General features: G+C 47.5%; 1 protein-coding gene across 1 annotated transcript; it reads left to right on the top strand.

The window, feature by feature from the left end:
• The first annotated feature begins 1,472 nt into the window (after positions 1-1,472).
• On the top strand, positions 1,473-8,865 carry Su(H) (recombining binding protein suppressor of hairless). Its single transcript, XM_075704073.1, has one exon. It carries the CDS (start codon positions 2,168-2,170, stop codon positions 3,995-3,997), a length of 1,830 nt encoding a protein of 609 aa, XP_075560188.1. The 5' UTR covers positions 1,473-2,167; the 3' UTR covers positions 3,998-8,865.
• Positions 8,866-17,955: the final 9,090 nt, after the last annotated feature.

Here is a 17,955-nt window from a genome sequence, read left to right as displayed (position 1 = left end):
AGCGCAGCGTGGGGGAACAGCAGAGCACCTTGCAAATCGTGAGCCGTGTTTGTTGAGGCCAAGCGAGAGGACAATCGCGTTCGAACTACGACGCTTCTTCGCTCCACGCCCACGCATCGTAGGGACGGCGCCTACAAGCAGAGCCGGGCAAAACGCACGGAAACCAAGCCTGTCGCAAAGGCGGGCGGCAGAATCGCACAAACGGCTCTTTAAAGAAAATCAGTCGCGCCGAAGAGATGAAGGCATCGTTCCATCCGCATGCGGACCAGCGAGCCGCCGCCGTTGTAGCCGGCTTTTGTTTCCGCGACCAAGCCGACAACAGCGCAAGGTTGCACGCGATCTCACCAAGCGCGTCCAACGAAAAAAATAAAAAATAAAACATATTTCACTTTTTCTTTAAACCTTTCATTTATTTCTTCTGCCGTCCTTCGCGTTCCCATGAGTCCAAGACGCCCGGGAGCCAGGCCGCAGGCTTCTCACAGTCGGTCTCCTCCCTCGCCGCGAGTCTGTTTCCTTTTTTCTTTTTTGTTCTCACGCACGAGGGCGCATAGCGTATTGTCTCTGTGGCGAGGCAATTACGACTCATTACGGGTACGACCACCTCCGAACACAAGAGTTGGGCCCACTGACAAACGAAGCTGCCCGCTCCATAGTTGGACAACGCCTCTCCCCTTCCTCGTTTGCCCGGTTGCCAAGTCCCCGAACAAACCCTCACCCGCTCGCATGCTTGCTCTCTGTCGATTAGATTTCGGCACGGCGAAGTTTGTGGAGGGCGCTCTAGGGGGGAGAGGGATGGCGCATGTAAAACACGGCCTCCAGAGGAGACAATAGCCGTGCTTCACCTCTCGCCACAGCAAGCACGCACATACATATCATTCCCAATTTGCACGAGCGTCGTCTGCTGCTCGGAAAAGGGTGCGCGATAGCCGCGGCGGAGAAAAAAAAAAAGACCTGCGGAGGGTGGCAAGCGACGGAAGCAAAGCGTTGGAGTATAAAATGCAGACCAGAGAAGGCAACAAGGAGGGAATCCTCTGGGAATCAACACCTCTTTTCCCACCCCCGGCTGCGGACCACGACGCAGCGCCAAGTCCTCGCACGCAAAGCCACGCACTAAAGGGAGAGAGAGAGGCCGTTGTATGTCGTAGTACGCGCGCGTGTGTGCGTGCTAGTTGTGGCCGGTCGGCCGGCGCGCACACGCACATTCTCGCGGGCAGCAGCCCTTTCTGCGCTGCCGCCGCCGGGGTCCTGGGAACGAAAAAGGGCCGCGAATCCCGAGAGCGATCTCTTCTCGCTGGCTTCGGTAGCAGCGACCGTAGCCAAGCCGCCGGCTGGCGAGTCTCCCACGAAGGCCCTCCTTCCCCACCTCCACGCAGGAGCGCCCTCTCACTCACTACGCGACTCTCGCGGGAAGAGAGAGAAAGAGAAGATCGCCGTTCCGAACAGCGCTGCCACTCCCTCTGGAGGAGCGCGTCGTCTGCTCTACTCTGACAACTGACGAGACCTCCGAAAGGTTGTTTCAAGGATCCAGTGAGCAAACATGCGGAGATGATATACTTTTTGCAATCCAAGTGTTTCTAATAACTACAGAGCTAAAGCTTGGCTAGTGAGAAATGTAGTGAAACGAGAAAAACAACCGCTTGGGGACCAGCGTTCGAGAGAAGGAGAAGGTGAGAGGACGGTTGCGGAAACGGAGGAGAGAAGGTGTCGCGGGGAGTGCAGCGACCTGGCAGGAACAGCGGGGCCAGCCATTGTTTCCCACGATGTTTGCTGAGAATCTGCGGATTCCCACGGTGACTCGTGGCGGCAGCGGCCCGTTCAGTGCCGTGTCCGTCGCCAGTCGCCAGTGCAGCGAGAGCACCGCAACGACTGACACGTTGGGCCGCTCATCAGTCGCTGCCGCGTCGTCATCGCCGATGGTGTTCTCTCCCAGCGAGTGCCGTCCCGCCGCCCCGATCAGCAGCCGCCGCCTTGGTTGCAAGACAGGCTCGTTGCCGCTCGACCACGTCAGGTAGGCGACGCTGCGATGCGACACACGAGTTCCGTCCATCCGACACCGAACTCGGTCCGCGCGCGTCACCGGCGGTAGCATCGGACCTCCGCGCGTGTGTGTTTGGTGGTGCGTGTTGTGCGCGAGTGCGTGCGTGTGCTGTGTTTGGGTGACGCTGCCATGAGTGACGTGTATATGACCGAGGAACAGTACGCGGGTTACCACCCGGCGCAGAGCAACTACTCCTCTCCGCACGACGACGGCCCCTACGGCGCCGCAACGGGGATGGCCGGCTACGGCGACTACGGTCGCGGTAGCGAGCTGCTCATGGAGCTGGGCGGCCAGCCTGTCGACATGTCGAGCCCGCCGGCGCGCTACTACAAGGGCGGCGGCGGGGGCCTCTCAGACCAGGAGCCGAGCGCGCTGCTCGGCTCGGTAGCCAAGGGTCCCGGACCCCCGCCCGCGCCGCAGGGCTCCCCGCACCTGGGTCTGCAGGCGCCGCGGGCGCAGCTGCCGCCGAGCCCCGTCGCGAGTCCCGTGGCCGTGGCCGCGGCGACGGTGGCCGGCGGCGAGAGTCGACTGTCGCGCGACGCGATGGATCGCTACCTGCGCGAGCGCGGCGACATGGTGCTCGTCATACTGCACGCCAAAGTCGCCCAGAAGTCGTACGGAAACGAGAAGCGGTTCTTCTGCCCGCCTCCGTGCGTCTACCTGCTGGGCGACGGCTGGCAGCGCAAACGCGACCAGTTGCTGCGCTCGGGTGAGACTGAGCAGGGCGCCCAGCTGTGCGCCTTCATCGGCATCGGAAACTCTGACCAGGACATGCAGCAGCTCGACTTCGGCGGCAAGAACTACTGTGCCGCCAAGACGCTTTTCATCAGCGACTCGGACAAGCGCAAGCACTTCATGCTCTCCGTCAAACTGTTCCACGGGAACGGCGAAGACGTAGGCGTCTTCCACAGCAAGCGCATCAAAGTGATCTCCAAGCCCAGCAAGAAGAAGCAGTCGCTGAAGAACGCCGACCTGTGCATCGCCTCGGGCACGCGGGTGGCGCTCTTCAACCGGCTGCGCTCGCAGACGGTGAGCACGCGCTACCTGCACGTGGACGCCGGCAACTTCCACGCCAGCTCGAGCCAGTGGGGCGCGTTCACCATCCACCTGCTGGACGACAACGAGTCCGAGGCCGAGGAGTTCACGGTGCGCGACGGCTACATCCACTACGGCTCGACCGTCAAGCTCGTCTGCTCGGTGACCGGCATGGCGCTGCCGCGGCTCGTCATTCGCAAGGTGGACAAGCAGAACGCCTTCCTCGACGCCGACGACCCGGTGTCGCAGCTGCACAAGTGCGCCTTCTACATGAAGGACACCGAGCGCATGTACCTCTGCCTGTCGCAGGAGAAGATCATCCAGTTCCAAGCGACGCCCTGCCCCAAGGATACGAACAAGGAGATGATCAACGACGGCGCCTCGTGGACCATCATCAGCACGGACAAGGCCGAGTACACCTTCTACGAAGGCGCGGGACCCGTGCGCGGACCCGTGACGCCGGTGCCCGTGGTGAGCAGCCTGCACCTGAACGGCGGCGGCGACGTCGCCATGCTGGAGCTCACCGGCGAGAACTTCGCGGCCAACCTGCGCGTCTGGTTCGGCAACGTCGAGGCCGAGACCATGTACCGCTGCGCCGAGTGCCTGCTCTGCGTGGTGCCCGACATCTCGGCCTTCCGCGAGGGCTGGCAGTGGGTGCGGCAGCCCACGCAGGTGCCCGTGTCGCTGGTGCGCTCGGACGGGGTCATCTACGCGACGGGGCTGACGTTTACGTACACGCCCGAGCCTGGACCGCGCCACTCGGGTCCCAGCCCGTATCCGGCTCTGGTGCACGAGATCCTGAGGCCCGCCAACGCGCGCACACACCCGCCGGCACCCGAGGACCACGGCGTCACGCCGCAGGGCTATGGCCAGCACCATGCCATGGGCCACTACCCCGGGGCCCACCACCAAGGCATGTCCTGAGAGCCCTCTCACATGTGCGTTCAAGAAGACTCCCTACCCTATTTATTTTCGCCTCGCTACGCGGTGACAGGACGTGCGCGGATCCGAGAGGCAGAACCCGACAGTGCGTGTCGCGCATCGGCGTGTCTTGCCCTGCGTGCACGAGCCCCGATTCGGCCTCACTCGCAGGACGCATCGTGAACATTGGCGCTGTCAGTGGCCGGCACAGAACGAGAGGAGCATTATTCTGGCCGCATTTCGAAACCAGTCGCCCTTTCATTCAGAAAATCACCCTTGCACTTAGATAATGCTGCAATGTTTCCTTGTAGATGAATCTCTGTGTCAGTGCAAGTACTTGTGTGAGAAATGCCATCTGATATTTTTTTTTTATTGCTTTGTGGCCATAGTCAAGGGAAAGGGTGCTTTTGGGAATTTGGGCTTGCCCTCCTGTGTAAAGATAAGGATTTTAACTCATAATCCCCCATGTTTCTTGAGCTTTGGACTTCTTTTCTTGTATTGTATGTGTTGCTTGAAGAAGTGCGCAGAATATGTCTCATTGTGATTGATGCTAAAAGTGTTGGGACTGGTTCCTGTGGGTGTCTTTGCCAACTGCAGATTCATTTCATGCAAATATTGTCAGTACTTTCTACTTCCCTGCCGAGCTTCCCACATAAGAGAGCTATTTCTCAGGGCGATTTTTTACCTCTTAATCTATAATGCATGCAGTGATTCAGTTTCAACAAAAGGATATTACCCATATGAACCACCGCATCCTTGTATGTGTAAATTGGGCATATGGACTTGTGTAAATTTCTACTTTTAGTTGTTTTTTGTAAAAGTGGCTATGGTACAAGATGTATTTATTATTGTCTATGCTGTGAATGTTGTTGCCTTTTACAAACAAAATTTATTGCCATTTTATTTGGGTTTCTTTTACTATAGACATCAGTAATTAGCACCAAACTCAAAATGCTTCCTTAAGTAACATTGCTTTGTCGACATTCTTTTAGTGGTGTCCCATGCTATTAGTGTGCTCATTAACCGTGGGAACCAGCATTGATTTGTTGCGCAGGATAGAGAGCAGCAAGGTCACATTGAACTAGTGAGTTTTCTGTAATTAACTTCACAGTACTTCTCAGATGCAGAAGCATTTCTGTCCCCATTCTGTTGATCTAACAGAATGTAATGTAACAGATGGTAAGCCTTAAGAGGTGGTTTAAGCCAGTTAGCTAAGTAGAAACTGTTATCCTAGAAGCCTACAGAGCCATGGGAAGCAGCTGCTCATGAAAAGGCATTGGAACTTCTCCACTTGTATTGATTGCAAGCAAAATTTAGCCAGTGGCATACGTGAAACCAGTTGTAAAGCAGCAGTGATTGAGTGCATGACACTCGGAAGTTTTCTGCTACTAAATTTTGTGAGTGGTACTCAACTTCAGTATCCCTTCATATTTTGTGATCAGAACTGGTGTCCACTAAAGTAATTAAGTGGAAGTAAGCTTAACAGATTCAGTAGCTGAGCTTTATGATGTATACAGCAAGCATATGATTATTTTCACAGCTCTTAATTGTTGGTCATCATTTTAGTAAGGATTTATTCCTTGATAACTTTTTATACAACTCTGGTGTGGTACACATGTGATCTCTGTCTCACACTTAGAACTTTTATAGCAGCTGTGCATTAGAGTGGTTCTATTTTAGAGCCTACATTTTTGAGAACTGCTTCACAAGCTTCAGTACCAGCCACTGCAGCACAAGCTTCTCATTCTGAGTTCGTTTTTTTCCATACCAGATACAGTTTATTTTCTCACTGATCCCTTGCAGCATTTGAAGAAAATAAAGGTAGTGTTAGCATGATAGATACAAAAAAAGGCAATGGAATGAACGCTAGGAAACATTTGTCCTTTTGCGTTTACTTTCTGGGAACCGACTAACGTGGGAGCAGGTACCACTGCAATATTCCCTAAACATGCCAGGCGTGGGCACTTCGTACCTTCAGAATGGATCAAGTGCCAATTAAAATCAAAACCCACTGGTTATTATTCAGCTAAGTTCTCAAATACTCTGCACTTTCGCTCTTTTAAAGTGAATCAGTATCCTGTCTGTATTGGTAGTGCCCCACGCAAGTCTTCTGTGGCCTTACCGAATGCACAGTATAAAGCCACAATTAGTCCAGCTGGCAGTTCAGTGCTGTTTCAAGAGTAGAGAAATTGTATTAATTTGGAAAAACAAATGGCATTACTTGTTTGTGTGAGTCTATGCTGCTGTGTATGTTTAAACCCATGCACACAAAGATTGTGACAGAAAGGCAAGAGAGTATTTCAGACAAGAATGCTGTGTTGTGAGCCCTATTCCTGCCATTTTCTCATTGACTTGCTCTACATCTGCACCACTAAATATAAATTAATGAGCTCATAAAACTTGTCTATTTAATAGATCCTGCCAGTTTCATCCCACACCTTTCATACAGCAGGACTAAATTTTGAGTCCTTGGCACTGAAAGTTACTTTGCCACTTAAAATTGCAGCTACTGCTATGCAGTACTTGCAAATGACAATAAATTTTCCAGGTATAAAAAAGCTACCTGGCTGGTGAAGAGGGGTTTGTGTATCACAGCATTCGATCAGTTGCCATGCGAATATATCTCCTTGCATTGAGTGTTGCTATGTTTTCTTAGGAGTGGCATTTGTGATGTTGTTACTGAATTCTTGACACACTGCTTTAAGACATTGAGTCGAATACAGGCAAAGGAGAGCCTTTGTCTGCGTACTTTTTGCTCATTTATAGTAAAAGGCATGAGCAGCTTTTGGAAGCCTGACTTTTCTACCAATTACACAATGCTAACTGTGATGCTTTTATAGCACGCTGTTGCACTTATCAGTTGAAAAGATGCCCAGTATGCATTTATACAGCCATGGATCACAATTATTTCCATGAGATCCTTTATGTACCAGATAGAAACATAAGCAAGGCTCTTATATGTGATGTGAAGCATACAGTACTAACAAGGTGCTTGAGAAAGGGCAAACAAGAGCAAATCACCTACACGCATAAGTTAACTAGCAGCAATTTTGTTCAATAAATTGGTTGCAGAAGCAAGCAAGGGCACTTTTCAGCTGTTTTATTTACATTCACATAATTAGGTCATGGGCTTGTCCATTCGTAAAACTGATTTAATATGCAAGTGTGAGCAAGCAGCACCTCGTTGTGAGCTCTCTTGGGTTGGCTGTCAAACATGCCTCCACAGAATTGTCCTCCTCTTATAACTACCCTTCAAAATATTTGGTTGGTATTCTTAGCACAAGATGGCCAGAAAGCACAGCTTTCTGAGTGGTTCATACATAGTGGTGGCTTTAATGTGTGCATGCAGCAGTTTGCATTTAATGTAAGGTTTTCTTGATGAGAAGTCGGTGTCAAACCGCATGCAAAATGTTTGCCATCACTATTGAAATATCTCTTGAGTGCTTCCTGCTGTTCCTACTGAGATTGAACAAAGGTGGAACTTTGCATAAGTCCTACTGTTTTTAGAAGAATTGTGTTCATCAGAGCAACAATGTTTTTATTCTGAACATAGATGCATCTTGATTTCAAGGCCAGTGTAATCAAAGTTGTGGACACTGTCACAGAGCAAATTTCAAACCTGGCAACTTAGAGGCTGTGTGTGGCCACAGTGGTTGGTATTATGAATGCAAAGCCAATTGCTATGCATGCATATTAACTGCATCTGAGAAGCAGAGTACAATCTCTAACTTGGAAGGATTGCAGTATTAAGTATTGTATATATACTACTTGTCGGTGTACTTGCAAATATACTTGCTCCTTAAGTATCAAGAGAATAGATGGTTTCAGCTGCTCCATTTATGCAAACACAAGAGGTGTGTGCCTTTTAGGGTCTGCATAGTAGGTCAGGGGAATGAGGTAAAGATAAGGGCCAAAGTTTAAAATTGATGGGGCAAGTTTTATATGCATAAAGGGAAAGGCAGCCAGCTCCGAGGCAGAACGTTTCAAGCTCAATGCTTCACACAGCCGTTTTGTGTTATTCTACGGAGCCAAGCCTTATGAGAGAGCCGAACACACTTCTGTTAACTTAGCAAAAACTTGGAAACCATTTTGTTAAATGTTTAGTGCAGCAACTGTTTCTATGCTCTCTCTTCTATTTCATTAGTTATGCTGTGCCAGGTTCTGTATATGTGTCATGTAATGGAATATATTTCGTTTACATGTGTTAGTGACTCATGGGGATTGACAGATTGTGGCACCTCGGATTGATCTTGAGGCTGTTGCGGTTTATCCTTGTCCATGTCAAACACTTGTTTAGATGATGTAGCTCTGCACATCATGCTAGGGTTGTGCCATGTGACGTTGCATAGCCCTAGAAATAAATTTAAACCAAGGTTAACACTGCGTCATTCAGAGACTTGTCTACTTTGTAAGCAAGTGATCTGTATTTTAAGTATCCTGCAATTGCCACCTCATGGTTGCTAGTTCAGCTAGTACAACAGGGTTTGTGTTAATTTTTTTTGTTATTGGCACTGGTATTTGAGGTTCCTTCTCTGAATATAGACTCTTGGTACCAGTAGAAGCACTCTTGGGCTTAAAAGAACAATCATCTTGTTCAACATTGCATTGCAGCCTCTTGTAATAATCGAATTTTTAGGGGATAAAGGGTGAATATAATAATTTGTCTTTATATAAAGTCTGCAACAATTTAATTCTACTTTTGCATAATAATTGCCTCTATGTGCTGGTCACATTTCTGGCTTGTCAATAATGTAGCTGCTGGGCATCATGTGTTGCTTGCATTTCCAATGCACTGGTCAGCTTGTCCTTTGTTTTGTCCCTGATCCACTTGCAGTGACAGCATTTTGAACAAGTAAAATGTAATGTGTAAAGATGTTACAGATGTCTTTATGAGTGTTGTGGTATGCTGGGAGTGGCATGTTGAGACACTCGTAGTGCAAGCAGTGGCACACTCATTTGTAGTGACAGTATTAAGAGCATTGTGAATGGCGTCATGTGATGTAGCAGAAGTTGCACGTTTAAATTACTGCTGCACCATGTGAAAAGAAGCGGTAGACAAATATTGGACATCCAAACAAAGTTAAAACAGTTTACATGGATGATGTTGCTATTGTTGGCAGTATAGGATTCACCAGCAACTGCTGAAGGGATTTCATTCCTTGTGAAAATAGTTGTTGTCATGTTGGCATTTATAGAAAATGCAGCAGATGTACTGCTTGATGAAGTGTAAGGATTCAAAATTACAATTGCAGTTATAGCTGTGATGGTGCGACGACTGTATGCATTGGCATTCAAAAGCACCAAAGGTCAGAAATCTGTGGGGTGTGCCAGAAAAGGGCTGCAATTGTGTGCTGAGATAAAGTTCACTTGTTATCACTTGGCATACAAGAGCACATTTGAATATTTCTAGATTTGTCACAGCATGCAGTGTGGCATTCTGTTGCCATTTGGTTGCCAGCTTGTGGATAAAATTATTTAGAATTAAAAAGGAAACCATTTTAATTTTACTTGCCTGTCTCGGAAAATGTTATTGAACAATAACAATTCATGGGGCTAACAGTGCAGTCTTCTGCCTTGGATAAAATAGCAACTTAGCAACTCAACTGTGTGATGAGAGGTTGTAATTAGAAGTTCCCATTTTTCTTAATGCATATCACATCAATCTCCAGTTTGTTACTGTGCCATGCAGCTGAATGTATGGTAATGTGTGAAAAGATGGTCCCAGAGTACAATACATATTAAGAAGGAATCTTTGACGACAGAAAGTAGTAAGAGTTGAGAGATGCAACATGCAGTTACACAGACCAAAACTTCGGGAAAGTGATGCAAGCCTGCGTAAAATAATTCAAAACAAATCTTTTAGTTGCAGTGTTCTGAAAGACATGGCTAACAAAAGTGTGGCACTTGAGCATCCAGTGATTTGACAAAGGTCTTAAATATTGACTATGTTGTGCAGTGCCTACAACATTGTATTCACGCTGAGTCACTAAATGTGCATTGTGGCATTTTAAACAAGTGCTGTGTAGTCAGTAGTATAAATTGGCAGTGACCACTGTGATTGCTTGTACAATGAAAGCAGGACTGTGAGCATGCAAGTCTGTAATGGTTACAGAGGTAACATTCCACAGTATTTTTATCTACGTTGCTTGTGTGCGCTCGTGTGCAAGAATGCTTCCACTGCGAGCCTGCAACTGTTTGTGCAGAGACGACAAAGCAGACTCAATGGACAGATATATGTACATTATCACTCCCTAGTGCTGTATATTTCGCTTGTGTTTCTTTCCTCTGTGCTTGTCACTGATGTGAAGCGGAACCGATAAAGACAAATATATATATATATATATTATAGAGACTTTTACATGCCCTTGCACTGTCTGGTTTTGCCACAATGGCGAGAGCGAACGAGCGGCCCCCATTGCTTGGGTAGCTTACAGCGCTGAATTATGCGTGCCCACAACCCTTGCCCCACTTTATGATGTGGTGTTGACGGTTGCATTCTGGGCAGTCAATTCATATTGCAATTGCGTAGTACGGCCGAATTTCATGGGCAGGAAGCCACTCCGCAGACGAAACGGGTGAAGCACGATCGCCACGCCTCCTGCCTCATCCACCGCAGCCCCCCCGGCACGCACGCGTGTTCACAGACACGTACAAAAACAAGACCTTTCTGAGCGAATCAGACGCGGACTAAAGACTGCGTTAAGGTACTGTTCTCAATGCGCCTTGCGCGCAGAAATAACATGATGAAACTTTTAGAAAGATTCAACATACGTGCTCTCGTTCGAGTCGCTGGAGCGTCACGGGATCATCCCGTTATTGGATGAAGTTTAATGATGAAAATTGTTCTGCTAGGAGCGATAAATCACGCGAAGAGTATCGCGCACCTTGGCGAACTAGAAGGTCGCTCATTCCACCAGCTTTGTAAGAACAGGTAAATGGAGTGATTGCGACCCGACGCTGCAATCTCGGCTGCAAAGGACGCCGGTGAGGGCTGTTGCTGACACCTAGTTAAGGATTATGGGTTATAATCCAGTAAATTTATTTTTTGCGCGTTTCGTTCTTCGTCACATCGGTGTGATTCTTACGATGGAAGGTATAGATAACAGGAGTTGAATGGGGGCTAGGTGAATATATAGTCAGTCCAAATAAACGCATTAGTCGAATTCCAAATTCATCCCTTCGAGGTCCTGTCGATCAGCCGGAGCGCGAAGTCAACCTTCAAAAGCGCTCCACAGCACCTCCACCAAAATATGAACTCGGAAGTATTTTTCTTCTTTGTAATCTTGCCGAAGCGTTGACCGACGCGACAGTCGGTGGCTGCGGCGCGGAGCACCTCGGCTCTAGCTGGGCTAAACGATTCAGCTCGATGACACAGCCTCTCTGTAGGGCGGCGCTCCGGTGACATTGCTAGAAAGTTCGGCTCGCTGCTAGGGACACAAAGGTAGGTTTTAGATAGCGAATGTAAAAAGAAGCTAACATGGGGGGGGGGGGGGCAGCATCCGTCTATACAATATGGTTTGGGGTGCATACGGCAGGGCATTGCGAAATCCTGACTACGGGATTACCACACTCGTTGAAAATAAAAGTTTACAACCACTGCACTCTACCGAGGCTAAAATATGGGGCAGAAACTAGGACGTTAAGAAAACAGCTGGAGAATAAGGGCCGTACAAGGAGCGATGGAACGAGAAGTGTTTGCCATAACGTTAAGAGATAGGAGAACGGTGTGGATAAGAGAGCAAACAGGTATGGCCGATGTTCTAACCCACATCAAGAGAAGAAAAGGAGCTGGGCAGGCCATGTAATACATAGGGCAGATAGGGTAGACCATTAAAGCTAGAGAATGGGTGTCAAGGGAAGGGAAGGACAGTAGAGGACGTTGGGTGATGAAATGCGGAGATTTGCAGGCGGAAGTTGGAATCAGCTAGCTGAAGACGGATAATTGGAGATCGTTGGGACAGGCAGTCGCCCTACAGTGGACAAAAAAATAGGCTGCTGCTGCTGCTTTTGATGATGATACAATCTTACAAAAAAAAAAAATAAAGCTACTTACATGTCTCGTATACATGCGCAAGAGACATCGCCCATATGGCTAGTGTGGTGACGTAACATTTCCTGGCAAGCTTCTTACGCATATTACGTATCATTAGGTGCTCGCCGACAAGCGGACTTTTTCCCCCAGCTCCCACGGGTCGGAGAACTCGGATCTGTAGCGCTCTTAATAAATTGAAAATCATTGCTACCGCAACAAAGCTGCGAGGAAGACCAGGAGTTGAGGCTTGAGGCGAACTGCATAGAGTCAAACGCCTTCGTAGCAAAGTGTTCGGTACCTCCTAAGTTCTTCGTTGTAAAGGTCGCGCACCGTACCTCTCCCAGTAGATCAGACTAAGCGCTTTTAAACCTTGTGTGAAAATATTGCCTCACAGAATGTGGGACTGCAGCGGCCTTATTTCACCGTGGCTCACAGCATACTACGCCGCAAAACGCAGGAGCTCGTCGAGTAAAGCTGCAGATCGTCGAATAACATAGTCGCCTCACTCGCCATCAAATTCATTGGTTTGTATGCAGGATCTTTTTCACTGTTGCCTTCCTTAACGTTTGCGCCCTTTCCGCCTTCTGGCTTTGAAGACCTCGCTGGTCGTCAGTTACCATTATACGTGCACTTCGTCATCAACAGTGTCGTATTCGTCAGCTGTCGTACCCGTTGATGTGCCGAAACGAGCAGCGTACGAGATGAGCAATTCGTGGGGCAGTGCAGCAGGACTACTATACTATCATCGGCACGCTTTTCAGTTGCGTCGCTGCCATTAGCACTAGCGGGGAGCGCACCTTGGCGTGACGTCTGTGGAAGCTGCTGGCTACACCGTCACGTGGCGTTTGTTGTAAAGCAACAAATCAGCCGACGGGGTTGCCTAAACTTTTCGTGGTACAGGCAAATTCGTTGTAGAGTTAACAATACGTATGAAAGATAAATAGTTCGGCGGCGACTTAATCAGTCCTTTCGTCTACAGGTCATTTCGCTATAGAGGCGTTTGTTGTAGATACTTTCGACTGTACATAGCGAGGTATCGAAACGGCTAAACGTAAGGACTTAGGCACGCTAATATAGAATGCCATTTGAAAAAAAAAAATAACGTGTACAGAATTACAACGTTACGTACACATATTATGCCACGTTCTGAAGAAAAGCACGTAAACCAAGAGTAAATGTTATCAAAAGTATTATGCAAGCAATTATCAATGCTTTCTGAAAGGAATGCCCCTAAACAATATCAAGAAATAAAATTGAGAAACCACGAGTACGAAGTAACGATAACACAAAATCAGTCTTCGAAATATTTCATGTACATTTTCTAAATGTAGTGCAGAAATGTCAAGAGCCCACGCTCTCTGGAATCCAGCCGTTTTACAACGGCTTGAACGGTTCCTGCCGTCGCCGAGGACGTGCGTGAAGCCTGTCGTGCACAATTTGTGTATTCTGCAGTAGAACGCACTTGGGGGTCTTCTTTCTTTTTTCATTGCGCTAGTTTATCTTGCGTTTGCTGCATTCAACGTTCAGCAGTCGTCGCTCTGTGATGCTAATAAAGTTGGAGCAACTGATTATATAACGATCTGCGATCACTGACCTATTTAGAAAAGGCGAGCCTCATGTACGACAAGCGGCCGCAAAAATGTCCCAGAATTCTCTTAAGCTGCTGGACTCGACTCTCGGGCTCCTACTCTGCCTGTATGCGATGTCGTGAGTTGTAAATATACAACGTCTAAGGTATTAACACATAACCATTCAGGGGGATTGGCCAAGCATCAGATAGGGTTTTTGGCTAAATGTGGTAAAAAACTTAACCGGTTACAAAAAAGAAACATTATTGTCAGAATTTAGTTGCATTCAACAAAAAAAGAAAGAAAAGTTTCTAGATTGCAGCGCAAACGTTCCCGTCACTGGGCCCAAAAGTCTACGCACCCGTGTCATACCTAATACGAGAGGACGAAGCGGTGTTTCCGTGATTATTTTTGATACAATAAAAAGTCGTAGACAAGAAATGCAAATAAAATGTTCTATAGGTCTCATTTTCCATAAAAACAATGAAATCAGAGCCCTTCCATTCCCCGCTCTCAAAAGTGTGTGTGTGTGGGGGGGGGCGGGATTATGCCATCTGACCCCCTCCCCCCGCCCTTCTGAAAGTAGGCTCTTTCGACTCCAAGCTGGAAAGTCCAACAAAACGATAGCTTAAGCAAAATTTTCTTTCTTAACTCAGTAAAGAATGTGTAAAGAAAAGCAAGAACTTACGTGGCGTCAGTAACGCTTTTCTCTACTACGTGTATCCCCTGCTTGCGCAGTGCGAATTGTCTTTCGTGCCTCCCCGGGACGCGCTGTAGCAAACAACGAATAAAGGGAAAATGAGACAAATGAGGGTGGATGTCTCATTTTCCCTTTATTCATTGCTTCTCTCCACCTTGCGGGTTTCCGCAGAACTACTACGTGTAGCAAACAACGTGCGCCATTCGCCACACACGCTCGCATCGAGGAGGAGGCCTGGCGCTGGGCAGTTCCCGCCCCAACAAATTCCCGCTTGCGCTCTTGCCCAGTTTTTTAGCACCGCCCAACCGTATGTAAGGACGCAGTAAACTTGCTCTACTTAAAGTGCAGGCAAGGGGAGAACTTCGGACAAAGCATTACGATCAGCCGCGCCCTACGGTTGGTGTGCCTCACGGCATGAAATCGTTGGATTACCAACTGTTGAAACTGTTAAATCTCCCTCCAGAGATAATCTACATGGCGTTGCGCTCTCAGTGTCTCATAAAAATAAAAATCTAATCAAACCTCTTACAGGTCTAAATGTCGAATTGCATTGCGTAATCACGAGGCATGATCGATATGTTCGTGAAAATGACGCTAGCCGAACGTGCAGAGCCATTTCAATGCCAATAGAACACTGACCTGAGTTTTTTTCTAAAGACATGTGTCGCTTGTAATTCTGCCGATTTTATTTTCAGGTTGTATCTAAATAAGAGCAACACTAATACTTGTTTTCCGGCAGGAGCATATCCTGAAGAAATCAAGGTCACTTTTTGGTGAGGTGTGCCGAATATTTGAACTGTGTTGGTTGCTTTTGTGGTCTTAAACAGTTCCTGAATACTCGCTTTCTGCCAATAATTATGTGTTATACACGGCATTCAGTTGTTTTCGCCCGGTATCCTCGGTGAACTATGCAGGGTATGGTGTTTATAAATTTATTCGAAGTACGGAGCCATATTCTGAGTGACCAGCGATATATGTTTATTCTGGGTATGTTCATTAGAGCCTTTGTAGAACGGTAATCATTGAAGTGTCCCAAGGTATCATACTGTCGCTAGTCGAAATCTTTCCCAGACTCCCAAAAGAACTGCACGAAATACGGACTCCAAATTGCGTGAAAACAGGGAGAGATATAAGCACAAGGCATCGCGAAGCTTTCACTTTTCTGCTTTAAATACAAGTGTCGCATATAATTACTAAACCCTCGCTTTTCCATGTGTTTTGTGCATCATACCAGGTGCGTAGTTTGTTTCTTCGGTGTCCTCGGTGAGCTAAACAGGGCATCTTGTTCATATCTGGGGAAAGTTGGGCATGCTTTGGGCAATATGTAGGCAATGTTCCGCAACGAAGGGGTGAAATGCGCTTTTTTTCCAACAGAATACGTATGCAAGTGGTTCATAGCGTTATTAGTCTGCCTTACGAGTGGTGTAAAACTTCGACGGCTGGCTCTCATAATTACCTTCGTACAATTACAATTGAGATCAAATATTGCAAACATAGGGGGAACATTACGCCAAGTTTATGTACGATGCTAAATACTGGTCGATCAAAACAGTTCAGAAAAACACTGTAAGCAAGCATTCGAAAGTATCACGCTACAGTTATTAGGTTTACCAGAGTTATTATTGTAATTACAATAATTAATTTTTCAGATAATTATCTTACGCCACATATTTATATCTACGAATTATAGCCGCTGAGTTCGCACGGCGTATACATTTGGAACGAATTATCTGGACATGTACATGTACAATCATAATACAAAATATTGACACGCGAAATGAAAACACGTATAGAGCTGTGCTCAAATTTCGCATAATTTTTCCTTGTCAATATTGCAAGTCAGTTATGATGACCGCACTTCGTTGTGTACAACCTCGCCACTAATATTACCTTAGCTAGACTTAAACATTTCTTTATTTAATCAGTAAAATTATTTGTAGCGCATGTTCGCTCTTCATGGGCGCTGTACTGCTGCTATACTGGGCGTGATCAGGGGCCTCTTGTCAGGCACTCACCGCCTTTTGTTTCTGCACCATATAAAATATTATATAGTTTCAAGAATTAAGTATAAATCGAAATATTTTGAGTGACCGTAGCCGGACGCCATACTTCAGTTTTGGTTTATGCCTTGGAGCAGTGGCCACACGAAATCATGTTAGGCCTTGATTTCCTGTCCACACATTCGGCCGCCATTGCTCGGCGGGTTTTGTCCAAATGCCGTTGACCCTCCTGATCCTGCGCCCAGTCGAATATGTTCCACCTATTATGTTCGCCCACCTCCCCGAGCCGTGACCTACATTCTTGCCGAGAGCGATTAAATCGTGTCGCCCAATGTCACCGTCCTCCTGTCACAGAACGTCGAATTCCCACACACTGCAGTTGTCCGTGGGAACGACAATGCCACCTATCTTACTGTGGTACATTTCGGTCTCTGCCCTCAAGTGCTACTTGAGGGAATATATCTTGCAACCTAGGCCTCGGCTCTCAACTACCATATTTCTACCTTAACAGGTGACAATGCGTGGCTTACCTCTGTTGGTTCGGGCCCTACAAGCCGAGTGTTAGAACCTTTCTCGACAATGTTCGCTGCTGACCTTCCGGCCCACCTTGCGGACGCCCTTCGTTGCCTTATTTCTCGCTTAGTACCGGGGTATTTTCGATTTCGATGAACCGCCACTGGGTCAAACGTCCGTTGTGAAACGTCGGACACACCGTTGACGCCAGCCCGATTCACCAACGGCCCTACCACATCTCCTCTACTGAGCGCCAAGTCATACAGAAAGAAGTCGACAAGATGCTTGCCCGCGATATCACTGAGCTTTCTCGTAGCCCTTTGCCTTACCCCGTCGTGCTCGTCAGAAAGAAGGATGACAACTGGCGCTTCTGTGTAGACTATCGCCATCTCAACAAACACGTGTATCCGCTGCCGCGGATAGATGACGCCCTAGATTATTATATGGTGCAAAATATTTCCTTCGATACGTCTTCGCTCCGGGTACTGGCAGATTGCAGCTGACGACATGGACCTTGAAAAGATCGCTTTTATCACACCTGATGGCTTCTATTAGTTTAAAGCGATGTCATCCGGGTTATGTAATGCTCCGACTACATTTGAACGTATGATGGACGCTCTCCTTCACGGTTTTAAGTGGTCAATCTGCCTGTGTTACCTGCCAGTCTGCTTGTAGTGTGAAATGTGCATGTACGCTTTACCCGGAAACAGTGTACTGTGCTGCTCTAGTCACTATCAACTTCACCATACCATCCTCCTTTCTTTCTTAGCATCATATCTCTGTTGTTGCCCCAAACCCCTTTCCTATAGCTTAGAATAGCAGGCTAGAGGCACTTCCGTCAGACCGACCCCTCCACCTTACCGCGATTATATATGTGCATTGTACTGCTGCCAAACCATCACCAAACAATGATGAAGTTTGAGTCAGATAGATTCACATAGTAAATAACATTGATAAAAGAAAACGCACGGTGATGGGTCAGAAACATAGTTGCTATAGGGTCCCCACAGCAAAAGCTGGGCGAAAAAAGTTGCTACCGCAAGGACGGAACAGGCATTTACACACCGTAAAGTTCATCTCGAATATTTCTTTAGAATGATCCGATGACAATTTATAAAATTTTGATGTAAAACTAATGGTGCGTGAAA

Source organism: Dermacentor variabilis, chromosome 9 (assembly GCF_050947875.1).
Source record: "Dermacentor variabilis isolate Ectoservices chromosome 9, ASM5094787v1, whole genome shotgun sequence".
Lineage (NCBI taxonomy): Eukaryota > Metazoa > Arthropoda > Arachnida > Ixodida > Ixodidae > Dermacentor > Dermacentor variabilis.
This window is presented reverse-complemented; position numbering and strand designations above follow the sequence as displayed.